The sequence below is a fragment of the Podarcis tiliguerta genome (genome assembly GCF_965153285.1).
Source record: "Podarcis tiliguerta genome assembly, chromosome: 6".
Classification (NCBI taxonomy): Eukaryota; Metazoa; Chordata; class Lepidosauria; order Squamata; family Lacertidae; genus Podarcis; species Podarcis tiliguerta.
In genome coordinates this window covers 13,580,874-13,596,341 of record NC_139539.1, presented here as the reverse complement: position 1 = coordinate 13,596,341, position 15,468 = coordinate 13,580,874, and the positions used below count along the sequence as shown (strand labels likewise).

The window sequence follows — 15,468 nt, the reverse complement described above, 5'->3', positions numbered from 1 at the left end:
CCCTTCGATTTTGTAGGGGTGACGAAACATGGTCAATAACTGCTGGGAAAGAAGCAAATTGTAGCTTCAATTTCAGATCTTTGTGTCATTGTCTGTAGTTGAAGTTCACTGATGATCATCAATGGGGAATTTGGCATACAAGCAATGTAATGTGGAGCACAGGTCAAGTTGTCTACTTATGCAAGCATCTAATCCGCATTTAAACACACACACACACACACACACACACACACCCAAAATGAAATGCAGCTATGCATTGAAATCTGCACTTCTCTAACTTTTGCAGTGCAGTTCTCTAGGCAAATGATGTGTATAAAAGTACATATATCAGGGAAAGTGTACATAAAAATAAATATATTAATAAAAATAGTCCATTATATTAGAGATAATTGCTTGCAAAAATATGTATATTAGGTAAAAATGCATGCAAAAATCTTAACATTAGCTCACACTTTCATTAAAGCAGGGTGTTCAACATGACAGAAAAAGTAGGAGAAATCAGACAAGAAATGAGGGACATAATACATAACTGTCTTCATGGGAGAAGTTGTGGAGGAGTAATCTAAAATGTTACACTTTAAGAGAAAACTATATGAAGATGATTTATAGATGGTCTTTAACACCAAATAAGTTAGCCAAAATGTACAAAACTAAGTCTGTGTTGGAAGTGCAAAATGACAGAAGGAAAGTTTTTCCATATGTGGTGGACTTGTAAAAAAGCTAAGGACTATTGGGAAATGACATATGATGAGATTTAAAAGATGTTAAAGTTGATGATTCCCAAGAAACTCAAAGCTTTTATTTTTAGGAATTATAGATAATGATGTACCAAAAGAGTTGGTTAATTTATTTATGTACAGAGGTACCTCGGTTTATGAACTTAATCTGTTCCAAAAGTCTGTTCTTAAACCGAAACCGTTCTTAAACAGAGGCACACTTTCCCTAATGACGCCTCCCACCGCCGGTGCCCTTCCACCATTGGGATTCCGTTCTTAGACCGAGGTAAATATTGAAAAACTGGGACACTACTTCCGGTTTTGCAGAGTTCATAAACCAAATAGTTCATAAACAGGACTGTTCTTAAACCGAGGTACCACCGTATATAATGACTGCAGCACTAATGCTTTATGCCTAAAGATGGAAAGAAGAAGTGGTTCCAACAAAGGAAGAATGACTTTTAAAAATGATGGAGTATGCAGAACTGGCATTATTAATAGCAAAGATTAGAGACCAAAATGACGAAAAATTCACTGAGGGCCAGAGACGCTTTATTGAGTATTTGAACAGCTACTATAGCAAGATGAAAACATGAGGACTTGAAATATTGAGCAACAGCATTAGTGATTAAGATAAATAGGTAAAAATGGATGTATTGAATAATATATGTGAAATATGCAGCATTCAAGGATAAATATGGAAACTGTGGAAAGGGATGATGGGACATCAGTGGATAAAGTAATTTATGGTCTATGTTAGAATATGTAAAGTGTGTGTGTGTGAGAGAGAGAGGGGGGGGAGGGAGAGAGAGAGAAAGAAGGTATTTTTTTACAAAAAGGAAAAGGTAGAAGAAAACTGTGTTTCTCATCAAAAGTGTTTGATGTAAGTTGAAATGCCAGAGGATCTCTCTTTCCACATCCTACTTACCTACGTCATATCCTGGTATTGTGCAGAACATACCAAAGGTCTGAATTAGCCAACAATGGTTTGTTTGCAATTTACTAAGGTACGCACATGCTCCAATCTGTGGGCAAAGAGGAGGAAAAGATGACAGTTCAGAGGGACTCTAATGCATTCCTATAAGCTCCAGACTGGCCCTTTCAAACTAATAATAATAATAATAATAATAATAATAATAATAATAATAATTTATTTATACCCCACCCACCTGGCTGGGTTTCCCCAGCCACTCTGGACGGCTTCCAACAAAACACTAAAATACAATTACTATTAAACATTAAAAGCTTCCCTAAACAGGGCTGCCTTCAGATGTCTTCTAAAGGTTTGGTAGTTGTTGTTCTCTTTGACATCTGGTGGGAGGGCATTCCACAGGGCGGGTGCCACTACCTCTGCCTGGTTCCTTGTAACTTGGCTTCTCGTAGCGAGGGAACCACCAGAAGGCCCTCGGTGCTGGACCTCAGTGTCCGGGCAGAACGATGGAGGTGGAGACGCTCCTTCAGGTATACTGGACTGAGGCCGTTTAGGGCTTTAAAGGTCAGCACCAACACTTTGAATTGTGCTCAGAAACGTACTGGGAGCCAGTGTAGATCTTTTAAGACCAGTGTTATATGGTCTCAGCGGCCGCTTCCAGTCACCAGTCTAGCTGCCACATTCTGGATTAGTTGTAGTTTCTGGGTCACCTTCAAAGGTAGCCCCACATAGAGTGCATTGCAGTAGTCCAAGCAAGAGATAACCAGAGCATGCACCACTCTGGCGAGACAGTCTGCGGGCAGGTAGGGTCTCAGCCTGCGTACCAGATGGAGCTGGTAGACAGCTGCCCTGGACAAAGAATTGACCTGTGCCTCCACGGACAGCTGTGAGTCCAGAATGACTCCCAGGCTGCGCACCTGGTCCTTCAGGGGCACAGTTACCCCATTCAGGACCAGGGAGTCCTCCACACCCGCCCGCCTCCTGTCCCCCAAAAACAGTACTTCTGTCTTGTCATGATTCAACCTCAATCTGTTAGCCACCATCCAATTCAGTGAGAATGATGATGATGACGATGATTTATTTCTTGTAACCCTCCAATCTGGCTGGGTTGCCCCAGCCACTCTGGGCAACTTCCAACGAAGTATAAAAGAACACACAAAAGCATCAAACAATGAAAGATAGTATGAGCAACATCTCAGGTTAAACAGGGGTCATTCTTGTGCATTATTTCCACATCTAAATAAACACTTGTACCTATCCCTGAGGTGGCCTACTGGAGCAACCGAGATCACAATCCATTATGGGACAACGACTACGGGTAAGGTGATAATTTTGCTCAACCTCTGCTAGCTTGACAAATACATACGGCAAGGAGGTTCTTTGCGGCTATAACCAAAGCTGTGTATGCAATCAGATAGTCCCACAGTCTGAGTATGTCTTTGACTGGCTTCAGCTGGAGGCTTTGCCCAAAACGCATGAAGTAGAAACAGGCCAAGAGGTAGCCCACACAGAAGATGTTGATCCTTGTTGTCCCGGTCATAAAAATCAGGCAAAGGACAAACCAAAAGTGGTATCTGAACAAAATCACTTTCACCAAATCCAGATAAGACCTGAAAGAAACAAGAGATGAACAAATCACAAATGGCATAGCTGTGACACGGGGGCATTTCCAGGTGCCCAATCAGTTGGCGCTCAATGGAGCTGATAGGGTAGAAGGTAGGGAGGCTACCAGTAGGGGGAGCCAGAGCTAATGGTAGGTGAAGCCAGAACCAATGGTAGGTGGAGCCAACTAACTCTTCTTGTTTTGCCCCCATCCTGCTCCCTGCTGAATTCTGCAAGGGCAACACTCAGGAAGAGGAAGCTGACAGCCAGTGCCACCTTCTGGACTGGTTGTAAGTAATTAGGAACTTGGAGAGCAGAGATCCACTTGTCCTAATGGACCAGCCTGCACTGCCAGATGGTTACTATTTCAGAGTGGATCGATGGTCCAGTATAAATTCACACTAACGCACTATTATTGCATCAGTGATCTGTTGCATAATATACCTGGGGGAAAGCTACCAGTCTGGAGGGGGCTATGTTATATTGAGCAAGCATTTCTGTTATGTGGCTCTCATATCTTCACACAAGTGTCACTTTGACTTGTCCTAATGGACAAGTCAGTAGTGGTGCCCACCCTGTGGAACACCCTCCCTTCAGATGTGAAGGAAATAAGCAGCTATCCTATCTTTAAAAGACATCTGAAGGCAGCCCTGTTTAGGAAAGATTTTAATATTTAATGCTGTACTGTTTTTAACATTTGATTGGGAGCCACCCAGAGTGGCTGGGGAAACTCTGCCAGATGGGCGGGGTACAAATAATAAATTATTAACTATTATTATTATTATTATTATTATTATTATTATTATTATTATTTCTCTCTCTCTCTCTCTCTCTCTCTCTCTCACACACACACACACACACACAGCACACACACTCCTAGGCCCCAAATACAGTTTCTTGCCTGCAGTGGATAAAGTTTGGTACCAGACTGTACTCGCTTAGCCCAGCTGGGTCGAGGCTGTGGCTGATCTCTACATTGTCTCCAGCCTGCATTCTCACAACCAGCTTATTCTCATCTTCAAACACCTGCCACTGGAGAGAGGCAGCAAGCAGAAGCAGGAAGTCATCTGCAAGCGGGGAGAGAGGAGGCAAGGAAAGAGATTTCATTTATTTGGAATATTTTCTCCCTGCTTTTTAATTGTAAACTTTCTTTTTAAAAAAAGAAGGTAGAGCAACCAAGGTTTGTTCTTGGCTTACTGCTCATGGTTGGTTTGAAACAAACCATCGCGCGGCTTTGGACGACAGAGCAAACGGTAGCAGTAGCAGCAGCAGTATTAAACAAATTTATGGACCCCTTCATAGGCTTTGTAGAGTAGGCTGGTTTCTCCACACAAACACCCATCTCTGTCCTTCATCTGGGCAAGCAAAGGACATTATCAGAGTTCAAGGACAAGCAGGCAAAAACACTCAAAAGGTCTGGAAAGAGGAAGTGTGGCTGAGGAGGGAGTGTGGTGTGGAGAGAGTCCCAAGGGCCACACAGAGAACTTTGGAGGGCCACATTTGACAACATGAACCAATGGTAAAGGGTAAAGGGACCCCTGACCATTAGGTCCAGTCGTGGCTGACTCTGGGGTTGCAGCGCTCATCTCGCTTTATTGGCCGAAGGAACTGGCGTACAGCTTCCAGGTCATGTGGCCAGCATGACAAAGCCACTTCTGGCGAACCAGAGCAGTGCACGGAAATGCCATTTACCTTCCCGCCAGAGCGGTACCTATTTATCTACTTGCGCTTTGACATGCTTACGAACTGCTAGGTTGGAGGAGCAGGGACCGAACAATGGGAGCTTACCCCATCGTGGGGATTCGAACCGCCGACCTTCTGATTGGCAAGTCCTAGGCTCTGTGGTTTAACCCACAGCGCCACCCGCGTCCCAGTTTGCTATTAACCCACCCGGCTTTTCACGTTTTCCCATGTTACCTGACAAACTATATCATGCCACAATTTAGATGTTTCCTCCTCTGGAAGAAACAGCTATTAACGCCTGTTAAGCAGGTGTCCCATGACTTTACAGATTATACTTACAAAGGAGAAAACTAGCATCCGGCCTCTTGGCAAAATCGGGCAAATACAGCCACTTAATCAGATTTGATTGGAGCAGCCAGTGAGAGGTTCTCCACGGATAATCTGCCAGTAAAGAGATTATCTGCATTACACAAAGCATCTTAAACTAATTTCCGAGCTTACTGTCTGGGCACATTTGATTCACAGGGAACTGCCAAGAGGCAAAAGTTTGGCTATCCAGCAGACGGCAGAGTCGCCCTTTTGCTCATCCTAAATTAGACGACACGTCTAATTTAGGTTAGACGTGTTAAGGTTAAGGGGTGATATGATAGCCATGTTCAAATATATAAAAGGATGTCACATAGAGGAGGGAGAAAGGTTCTTTTCTGCTGCTCCAGAGAAGCGGACACGGAGCAATGGATCCAAACTACAAGAAAGAAGATTCCACCTAAACATTAGGAAGAACTTCCTGACAGTAAGAGCTGTTCGACAGTGGATTTTGCTGCCAAGGAGTGTGGTGGAGTCTCCTTCTTTGGAGGTCTTTAAGCAGAGGCTTGACAACCATATGTCAGGAGTGCTCTGATGGTGTTTCCTGCTTGGCAGGGGGTTGGACTCGATGGCCCTTGTGGTCTCTTCCAACTCTATGATTCTATGATTCTATTCTATCTGAAAAAATAAATAAATAAACAGGTCCCCCCTCCAAAGTACTTGCCCTGCTACGTGCTAGAACACACCGTTCTGCATGTACCTTGGCATAAAGCAGGTGGGAGACCAATGCAGAGGAGATACTGGAAGGCTGCGATGCTGGCGAGGAAGCAGCAGTATTTGGGCCAGGCTTCAGCCATGGCTTTCCTCCGCCGGCGGCTCAACAGGTAAATCAGCCAGCTGGCATGGATGAGGGCATAGAAGTCCATACGCTGCCTAATCACATTGATGGCAACCACAAAGCAGATCTGAAAGAGCAGAAGAGGGGGGGGCGTATTCAGGAGCACCCCAGGTGTTTTTCATGTGCTTCCTGTGCTCAAAAAGGAAACTGTAATTGGCAAGCTGAAATTCCATACTCTCCAACATTTCTTCCATGAAAATAGGGACATCCTATTTATTTATTTATTTATTTATTTATTTATTTATTTATTTATTTAAGTCTGTTTATTGATCACAAAAGAATACCTATTTTACAGTTACAAATCAACAGAGGCAAACCCTGTGTACATTGAAATAATAAAGACAACAAAATACACCCATGTGACTTCCCTCCACCACAACTCGACTTCTTATGAATTAACGTATATTTTACATTGTGACATTATCCTGTTTGTTATCTATCCATTGTTAGTCTTACTTTTAACTGGTTCATCTTTACATATTTAATCTATGCATATCAACATATTTATCTATTCCATCATCATCATCATCATCATCATCATTATTATTATTACCCTGCCCATCCGACTGGGTTTCCCTAGCCCTCTGAGCAGATTCCGATATATATAAGCATAATAAATCAATAATCGTTTTTTAAAACCCTTCTCTATACAGAACTGCCTTCAAATGTCTTTCAAAGGTTGTATAGTTACTTATCTCCTTGGCTTGGAAGTTCTACAACTTTCACATTTATCCAATGAAAACAGGGACATCCTACCATCCAACATTTCTCCGATGAAAATAGGGATGTCCTAAGGGGAAAACGGGAACATTCTGGCATCAAATCAGAAACCAGGACGGCTTCTGTAAATCCAGGACTGTCCCTGGAAAACAGGGACACTTGGAGGGTCTGAAATTCAGGGGTGTTGTTTATAACTGTGCTGGTAACAATAGTGTAAATGTAAAGGTAAAGGGACCCCTGACCATTAGGTCCAGTTGCGGACAACTCTGGGGTTGCGGCACACATCTCGCTTTATTGGCCGAGGGAGCGGGTGTACAGCTTCCGGGTCATGTGGCTAGCATGACTAAGCCGCTTCTTGCGAACCAGAGCAGCACACGGAAATGCCGTTTACCTTCCCACCAGAGTGGTACCTATTTATCTACTTGCACTTTGATGTGCTTTCGAACTGCTAGGTTGGCAGGAGCAGGGACCGAGCAACGGGTGCTCACCCCGTCGCGGGGATTCGAACCGCCGACCTTCTGATCGGCAAGCCCTAAGCTCTGTGGTTTAACCCACAGCACCACCCACGTCCCAACAATAGTGTAGTCTGGTATAATTTCTGCGGAAGAAAATGCACCCAGGGGAGGGAGTAATTGCATCCTAAGGTCTTGGTTAGTGTTTTAATCTCTAACCAACCAGGATGGCTACGAAAGATGTCTGATCTAAGACACCGTATGCCTCCAAACGTCCGTTGCTGGGAATCACAAGTGTGGAGATAGCGATGTTGCACTCAGGTTCTGACTGCAAGCTTGCCATAGGCAACTGGTTGGCCACTGTGAGAACGGGATTCTGGGACAGATGAGCCTTGGGCCTCATTCAGGAAGGCTCTTGTTTCATTCTTAATGAAAAGTGAGGGTGGCAAAGAAGGGGGTCGGCACAAGAAAATGCTGTGGGAATCTAAACGGCATGCAGTGGTGTGTGTCTTGACTTCTGCTGCTTATGTACAATAAGCTGACTTAAGGGGGGGGGGGCTAATGAGGCCTAGGAGCTTCCACAGTAGTAATCAGCTCATCCCAGCCAGGCCACACCTCTGGTGAATTTTCAGGGGTTATCAATCTGTCTCTTAAAGCACTACCTGGCAGATGTTTAGTTGTGGTGCCCTTCCCTTCTGCAAAGCCAGGAAGTGCTGCTGCTTAAGGAAGGGAAGCAACCAACCTTTCACAGCTGCTTTTCATTTGTTGCTATTTCTTCTTTAAAAAAGAAAAGTTTAAAAGTTGAGGAAGTTCTCAAGTAGATTTATTTTTACAATACGATACGATAATCTCTATTGTCATTGTCCCATACAGAACAACGAAATTGAAAAAAATCTACATCAGACATTCAAAAACCAACAAGCCAGCTATCCTAGCCTAGTTACCCCCCTAAAAACTCTGTTACCCCATAATTAAATACAATATACTCCCACAGAGACTACCTTACACTGCGTTTAAAACAAAAATCGTATTTGGATAAAAACTGTTTCTCAGGCAGCTAGTCCTAGTCTTTATAACTCCTGTACCTTCTTCCAGAAGGCAGAAGCGGAAAGAGATCATTTCCGGGGTGTGCACTATCCTGCACTATCTCTGCAGCTTTCTTATGGCACCTGGAAGCATAGATTTGATCGAAGGTGGGAAGAGATTGTGTAAGGGGGGGGAGGGGAGGGGAGGGGAGGGAGGAAGGAAGGAAGGAAGGAAGGAAGGAAGGAAGGAAGGAAGGAAGGAAGGAAGGAAGGAAGGAGAGGCATATTTTCCAAACCAATAACAGCTGAAAATTGGGCAGGCAAGGAGGGAGGATTCCATATCATTATCAACCACATCAAGAACCACACTTTTGGATCACATGAGTTGACAGTGCTAAATAGTTTGACCCTGGTTTGATTCTGCTGAACCTGTAGTGGAAGGGTGACTTTAAATTTATTTTAAAATCACAAATCACATTTTTCCAAAAGGAAGGTGGGAGCAGGCTGAAAGCAACAGCTTCAGAGGAACATCACCTCACTTCTCAAGAATAGACAAGTGCTTTCTTTCCTTGATTGCAGTTATGAAAAATACTCTTTAAGGTCGTAAATGACATTTGTGTGTGTGTGAAAGAAATATAAAAAGGAGTGAGCCAATGGCATCTGTACCACGGGGGGGGGGGGAGGCTTACACCGAAACACCTGGTCTGTGGGCCAGTTCACACTGCTAATTGTCTCTGTGCAGGTATTAAGTAAAAGTGCTTCTGTGGCGATAGCTGTGGCTGCCAGTTCACCATTTGCACTGTCCAGTTCTCATGAGACTTCCTTCATTTGCATGTGGGCAACACAAACCGCTTTCTCTGTTCATGAAACTGGGTACATATCAAGCAATGTGAGCTAGCTCCAGGAAAAGCTTTGCCCTGCTTGGCTCTCAGATGTCGCACTGAAATGTGTCCCTCTCTAAACCAAACCACTTTGGACCTCCAGCCTCCCTACCCAGCTCCTCTCTTGCTAATCATTTTTTACCTCTAGTCCAAACTTGTAGAAACTGTAATTGGCAAAGTATTTGATGCAACTCAGGAGCCCATCATCCAGATTCTCCCGGGCCACGTCATAAAAAACGCTCCCCGTGGGAGGCGGCACCAGTTGGTTCTGAATTCGGTAAAAAAGCTGGTGGCGATGCACTGTGGCCTCCAGAGCCATAAGAACCAGGATGGTGAGGTGATTCTACAAAATGAAAGAAAGAAGAACACTTCACAAGAATGCCCAGTAAACAACAGGAACTATGCCTGCTAGATTATTCCTTATACCACACTGAATGTGAGTTGGTTGGTGGCTGACACAAACCAAGGGTCTGGACAAATATCCACTCTACCCAGTAGCAGGGCCGGCCTTCGTATGTATGACTCGTACATAATCAAGTGTTTTTGAAATGACTGTGATATCTAAGTGTTTACTTGCCCTAACACGAGTGTTTAAACAAGATCCATACCTTTAGACATGGGAGAACATTGTCACTGCACTTCAATAGCCCGCCAAACCAATGCGCTGGGTCAACAGGGGCCTTGTACAACAATGACTTTTCCAGTAATTCATCCATGTTGGTGTAGTGATAATAAGTCATATTTGACTGAAGCCCCTGAGGAGACAAGCATTTCTAAGTGTAGGGCTGCCATATTTCAAAGAGTAAAAACCAGGACACCCCAAAAGATGCTGAACTTTTTAGGAAGACCCCAAGATTGTTGAGCTTTGGGAATCCCAAAGGTTGATGGGTTTCCCCCCCAAAAAGCCCCCTAAAAATGTGATTTTTTGATTGACTTGCCTAAGATCCAGGACAAAGCACCATCTTTCAGAAATTCCCCCCAGATATCAATTCCACCTTTGAAATCCCAGTAATGTCTGGGAAAATCTGGCTGTATGTCAGCCCTATCTAAGTGACATCAGCTGATGGGCAGATGGATGGGGAATGGCCTTGCGAGCCAAACTGGACCCTCAGGCAGGCCAAGTTTGGCCGTGAGTTGGAGATTCCCCAGCCCTGCTCTAAGGAAATCACAAGCAGGCAAAGAAAATTCTTCAGAAGTTTGCGTCCTTGGCACATTAGCAAGCAGACCTGTGTGCAGTTTGAAGAATATGTCAGAGGCTTGACAAATTTCAGCTGGTAGACCATTTTACAGAAGACCATCATGCAAGACCAAAACGTACAGATCCTGGAGGCGTGTGGGCACAGCTTGGAATATGGAAGGGCAAATGCCCAGAGCATGAAGAAAGGGTAGTTCATCAAAGACACCTGTGGACCAACGTAAAACGTCAAACACCAACAGAAACAACAACGACTGGAGTCACTTTGCAATAAACATTTTAATACATTGCAGTTATGGAGGAAGTGGGTGCTAACATTTTGCTGAACAAGGACCAGTAAGGTCACATATGGACAGATTCAGATTCCAAAGTAGGTTCAGATGATTTGATCTGGGTGGATCATGACCCAGATCAGATTGTGGGTCTACTTCACAATCCACAGCCATGCACATGCGTTTCAGAGCTGTCTCTGAACGCTTGCACCAACTCGCAAGTACTTTTAAAAAGATCTGTGTGTTTTCACACAGATTTCAAAGAATCTCCATGGAAAGGGGTTGGGGCAGACTTAGTCCCAACCCCATGAAGTACTGGGATGGACCAAACTTTGATGGGCCTGTCCATTCCTTGGTACAGATATATACCTTCAAATTAGGAAGCCCTGTGGCATATGGCACAGCCTCAAAGCTGCCCTCCTGACACAGGCATCACTGCAAATCACCTGGATGGCATTGGGACAGGGCAGGTTGGTGGCAAGGCCAGGGCTGTGTGGACCCACTGGCAGGAAACAGAGACCCTTGCCACCAGTACTGCTACCGGCTCCATGGCTTCAGGACCACTAGCACTGCAAAGTCAACACCTGCAAGAATCAAGCAGCACCCTCTTGCGTGATAAAGGTTTCTCCAGCAGAGGAGCTAAAAACCTGATCTCTCTGCAGCTTAATTAAATTTCAGTTGGCTCCAGACCTTTGCTGGAACAACATCCTAGCCTGCTACTCTTGGGTCCAAGCTCAGGAGCTTGTTCCAACTCCATTCAGAGCTGTCTATGGTCCAGACCTCCTTGCCTGGATTTTCACTCTGCTTTCTGGGTCTCCCTGCAGGCTTTGAGTCAAGCATGATAGTTATTAGCTGACCTCGTGTACAGTGATCCAGATAATCCAAGTGGACAGAATCTTCAGGATGTGGAGCTCCAGAAATCGCCAAGCAAACGCCTGCATTGCTCGAATCATTGCCAAGAGCTTCAGGAGATGAGGCACCACACTGTCAACCACTTCTGTCCATTTGCTCATCTTTTCCACTAAGGAAACAGGAGTGGGGGGGATAACTTTTCAAATAATGCAAAACAATAGACGGAGAAGCAAAGTGTGATTTGCAAAGAGGAGGGATGAAGGAAGAGCATGGCAATCGGCAATAAGGCAGATCTGCTGCTATGGCTTCCCATAATGAGTTTAATCTGGTGAAGGTGATGCTCTCAGTTCTGCTTTAACAATACAAGGACTAGGGGAGGAGCAACCTGGCGTGCATCTATGCTTGCAAGAAGCAGGCTCTATTTACTAGCATAAACCAAAATGGCGGTCTTGTTTCCATGATTAGTTATACTTTCAGCACAGGAGCTAGCTGTTCATCATTACCCAGTTTCGCCTGGTGGCACTTCCCCATGTTTTCACCTACTGCTGAGTTCTCAGGCTTCTCCAATCCATCTTCAATGTCATCTTGTAGCTGTTCAGCAGCCAGCCTGTGGAAAACACACACAAAAACCAGCAAAAAGCCACTGTTATTGCATGGCCAGCGTGGCTTTGCTTCTGTTATTGAGTAGGCCTAGATTCTAGCAACACACTGGTCTGGTTCACCCAACACGAAGAGCCAAAATATGTCAAACTACGTATGGCCTGGTCATAATTTACGCAAGCTTGATGTATGGCTACACCTGAGGATACCAGCTTAACTATAGTTGCTCCAGTCCAGCTCCAGTTATGCATGAATAATGAGTTAATGCACTGCTGATTGTGCAAAAAATGGGGGTGTGCACATGAATATGCCTTACAATGTGTACCCCTTCAGTGCAGATAGACTAAAATCCTCTTAGTAAGGCTGCAATCCTAACACCACCCATCCATGGGGCTTTGTGGAGTGGTGGTGACACTGTTGCATTCACAGTCCAGTTGTGGTGGCAGCCAAGGGGGGCAGAACAATTGGGTCCAATTCCAGTGCCAGCTCCAGGATGCCATAGAAACTGGGTCCAGATTGGGCCTGCTGCTGTGAGGCTAGATTGGAATTCAGCAGATCCTAGTCCAGCTCAGTCCTGTTCACCTGCACATTCAATAGGGGGGTGGAGGAAGGGATAGGATACCCACTTAGTCAAGAGAGTTGAGTGGAGGGGTGCCTCTGCTCAGTCTAAGCCCCTGACAGCCTAGTGCAAGGAGGCCTGTGTTTATCTGTGCAAATGTTGATCCAGTATATGCTCTCAATTCACATTCCAACTCCTTTATGGGATTCAGGCAACATGTCATGATCTTCTCTGCATCAAAAGACTTAGAAGGTCATGATATATAATGAGTTGAAGAAAATGTTCCAATTAACATTTGTAAAAAAAACCTGAAGCTTTTTTGCTAGGGATTGTAGGAAAAGATCTGCCAAGGAAATTGAAAAACAACTCCATGTATGTGACAACGGTGGCAAGAGTCTTAATAGCACAAGGATGGAAGAATGAAGAAATCCCGACTAAAGAACTGTGGCAAGAGAAATTGATGGACTACGTGGAATTCGTGAAATTGACACACAAACTACGTGATAAGGACAACTGTGATTTTAAAGAAGAATGGGAACTCTTTACAAAGCATTTAAAGAAACAACAAAATAAACTGGACTCCTTGGCAGGTTTTGAATAAACATAAACAATTTTTTTATTGGTAATATATAGATAGATAAATTAAGGATGTTTACAATTTTATAACATGCAGAGAATAACATGTGCTGAAAAACCAGAGCGAGGAGCTCAGGGAAGTCAGGGGCGGGGTTCTTTCTTGGGGAAGGGGGAGGGATAAAATGAGGATGATATGTCTTTGATAAATTTGTTATGCTGAAATTCCTAATAAAAAATATACCAATAAGAAAAAGACTTAGAAGGTCAAACAAATTCAAATACGTTACTATTTGCCATGTCCCTCTTTTCAAGCTTACCTGCTTTGCAGCTTCAGGATATGTTCCTTAAGCCTAAAAATACGGGGGACAAAAACACAGTATCAAGAATTGCATTATAAACCCCAAAGACTTGAAACTGGATGGGCGGGGAGTCATAAGAACCCACAGAACAGTGCACAGGCTCCATCTGGCAGGGCTGAAATGCTCATGCAGAAGGAACAACTGGAAGAGTGCCGTCTTGAATTCCTCCTCTTCAGTTTTGGAACGATAAATATTAAGCCAGTGCACAACTATGTGGTGTTTTTAATTTATTGTAATCTTATAAAATTATTTGTGAGCATTCCCGTTTTGTACAATGATAATACTAAACTATTATACAGTGGTACCTCGGGTTACATACGCTTCAGGTTACATACGCTTCAAGTTACAGACTCCGCTAACCCAGAAATAGTACCTCGGGTTAAGAACTTTGCTTCAGGATGAGAACAGAAATCGTGCAGCAGCAGGAGGAGGCCCCATTAGCTAAAGTGGTGCTTCAGGTTAAGAACAGCTTCAGGTTAAGTACAGACCTCCGGAACAAATTAAGTACTTAACTCAAGGTACCACTGTATTTCTTTTTTTAAAAAAACAACTTCACCTGCCTTGGGTACTATACACCATGACATTGGGTAGCGAGAAGGGCATCTGCTACGTCATCTCATATAGGGCCAGCCCAGCTGTTTCCTACTTATGAATGCAAATGTTCCCATCAAGCCCAGCCAGTTTGGTCAACAAATAAAAGAAGGAGCATCGCTGGCAGTCCCAAGATAGCCTAAGAGCATCATCCTGGCTAGATTGCTCCAGGAAACGTTTTCCAATCAATACAGCCAAAAAGATTCTCAGGAACTTTGTGCAATGTTTTTCTTTCTAATTTTCCAAGTGGTAAATAATTTCCGGTCTATAGGCTTTGCAATGTCTTGGCTTTGTGAAAACGATGAGCAAACTGCAGGCTGTTCAAGTAAACTAGAATTCTCCTGGGACTGGCATTTGCCAGCATATCTACCTGGGTGGCTGACAGTGACACTATGGTGGAATCTAGACACATATTAAAAAACGTCGTGAAAACGCTTTTGAAAAATATATTGAATTTGCCATAGCTCACCATCGCCATCTTATGTCACATTTGTATAAATGCACTTTACAATACACCTAAAACATTTTATTTGCAGCTGAGTCGTATGTGATTCCACCCAGCCAGCCTATAATGGGATAACAGGCAGTTATCACAGAATAAGTGTTGGTGAAGAAGAGTCATGGAAGAAATTCTTCAAAATAGTAGTGGTTTGGGGAAACGGAATCCTAACCTGGTTCCATTGAGAAATCACACCAGATCACACTTAGGTTTTCCCTAATGGAGCAAATAGCGTTGGGGGGGGGATTTTCACTGAGGGCCAGTGAGCCTTCTTGGTGCCCCAGTCCTGATCTGTACTGGGGCTGCCCACAGCTGATGTTTGCCAAAATTTAAGGAGATGGGAAATTAGAAATCTTAGTTATTTCATTCAGATTGTTCCTCTGTTTTCTGCTCTTTCCTTTCTCATAATTGCCCCCTTGCATACAAAATTTCAGCCGTCCCCTGTTTGATGTTCTTTAATCTCCTTGCTGTATTCAGCTTCCCCCTGCCCCCCTTTATATTAGACATATGAAGCAGATTACAAGGGAAAGCATTAAAACGATTAACGAGAGAAAGCCAACTCACATATTAGCCAGGAAATGAACACGCGTCTCAGTGTTGCTGTCACTGGGGAGAAACAGAACATAACCTCAATACTTCACTCCAGCTGCTGCAGGCTAACACTACACGACTGAAGAGTATTTTGCTTTTTAAACAAAAAACATTTTCGGTCTCACCATCAGTATCATAGGAATATTAGACCTCTACTCTA

General features: G+C 43.9%; 1 protein-coding gene across 1 annotated transcript in view; it reads right to left on the bottom strand.

Annotated features, from left to right (window-relative positions):
- The window catches only part of LOC310680525 (piezo-type mechanosensitive ion channel component 2-like), a 67,106-nt gene that overhangs the window by 29,264 nt on the left and 22,374 nt on the right, over positions 1–15,468 (bottom strand). Inside the window, exons 16-27 of the mRNA XM_083447236.1 lie at positions 15,282–15,323; positions 13,586–13,618; positions 12,037–12,140; positions 11,539–11,702; positions 10,441–10,617; positions 9,823–9,969; positions 9,357–9,557; positions 5,999–6,203; positions 5,272–5,373; positions 4,151–4,316; positions 3,014–3,257; positions 1,645–1,741 (exon numbers count right to left, since the gene is read on the bottom strand). Of these exons, the coding sequence (XP_083303362.1) occupies positions 1,645–1,741; positions 3,014–3,257; positions 4,151–4,316; positions 5,272–5,373; positions 5,999–6,203; positions 9,357–9,557; positions 9,823–9,969; positions 10,441–10,617; positions 11,539–11,702; positions 12,037–12,140; positions 13,586–13,618; positions 15,282–15,323 (1,682 nt within the window). The remainder of the gene's footprint in view (positions 1–1,644; positions 1,742–3,013; positions 3,258–4,150; positions 4,317–5,271; positions 5,374–5,998; positions 6,204–9,356; positions 9,558–9,822; positions 9,970–10,440; positions 10,618–11,538; positions 11,703–12,036; positions 12,141–13,585; positions 13,619–15,281; positions 15,324–15,468) is intronic.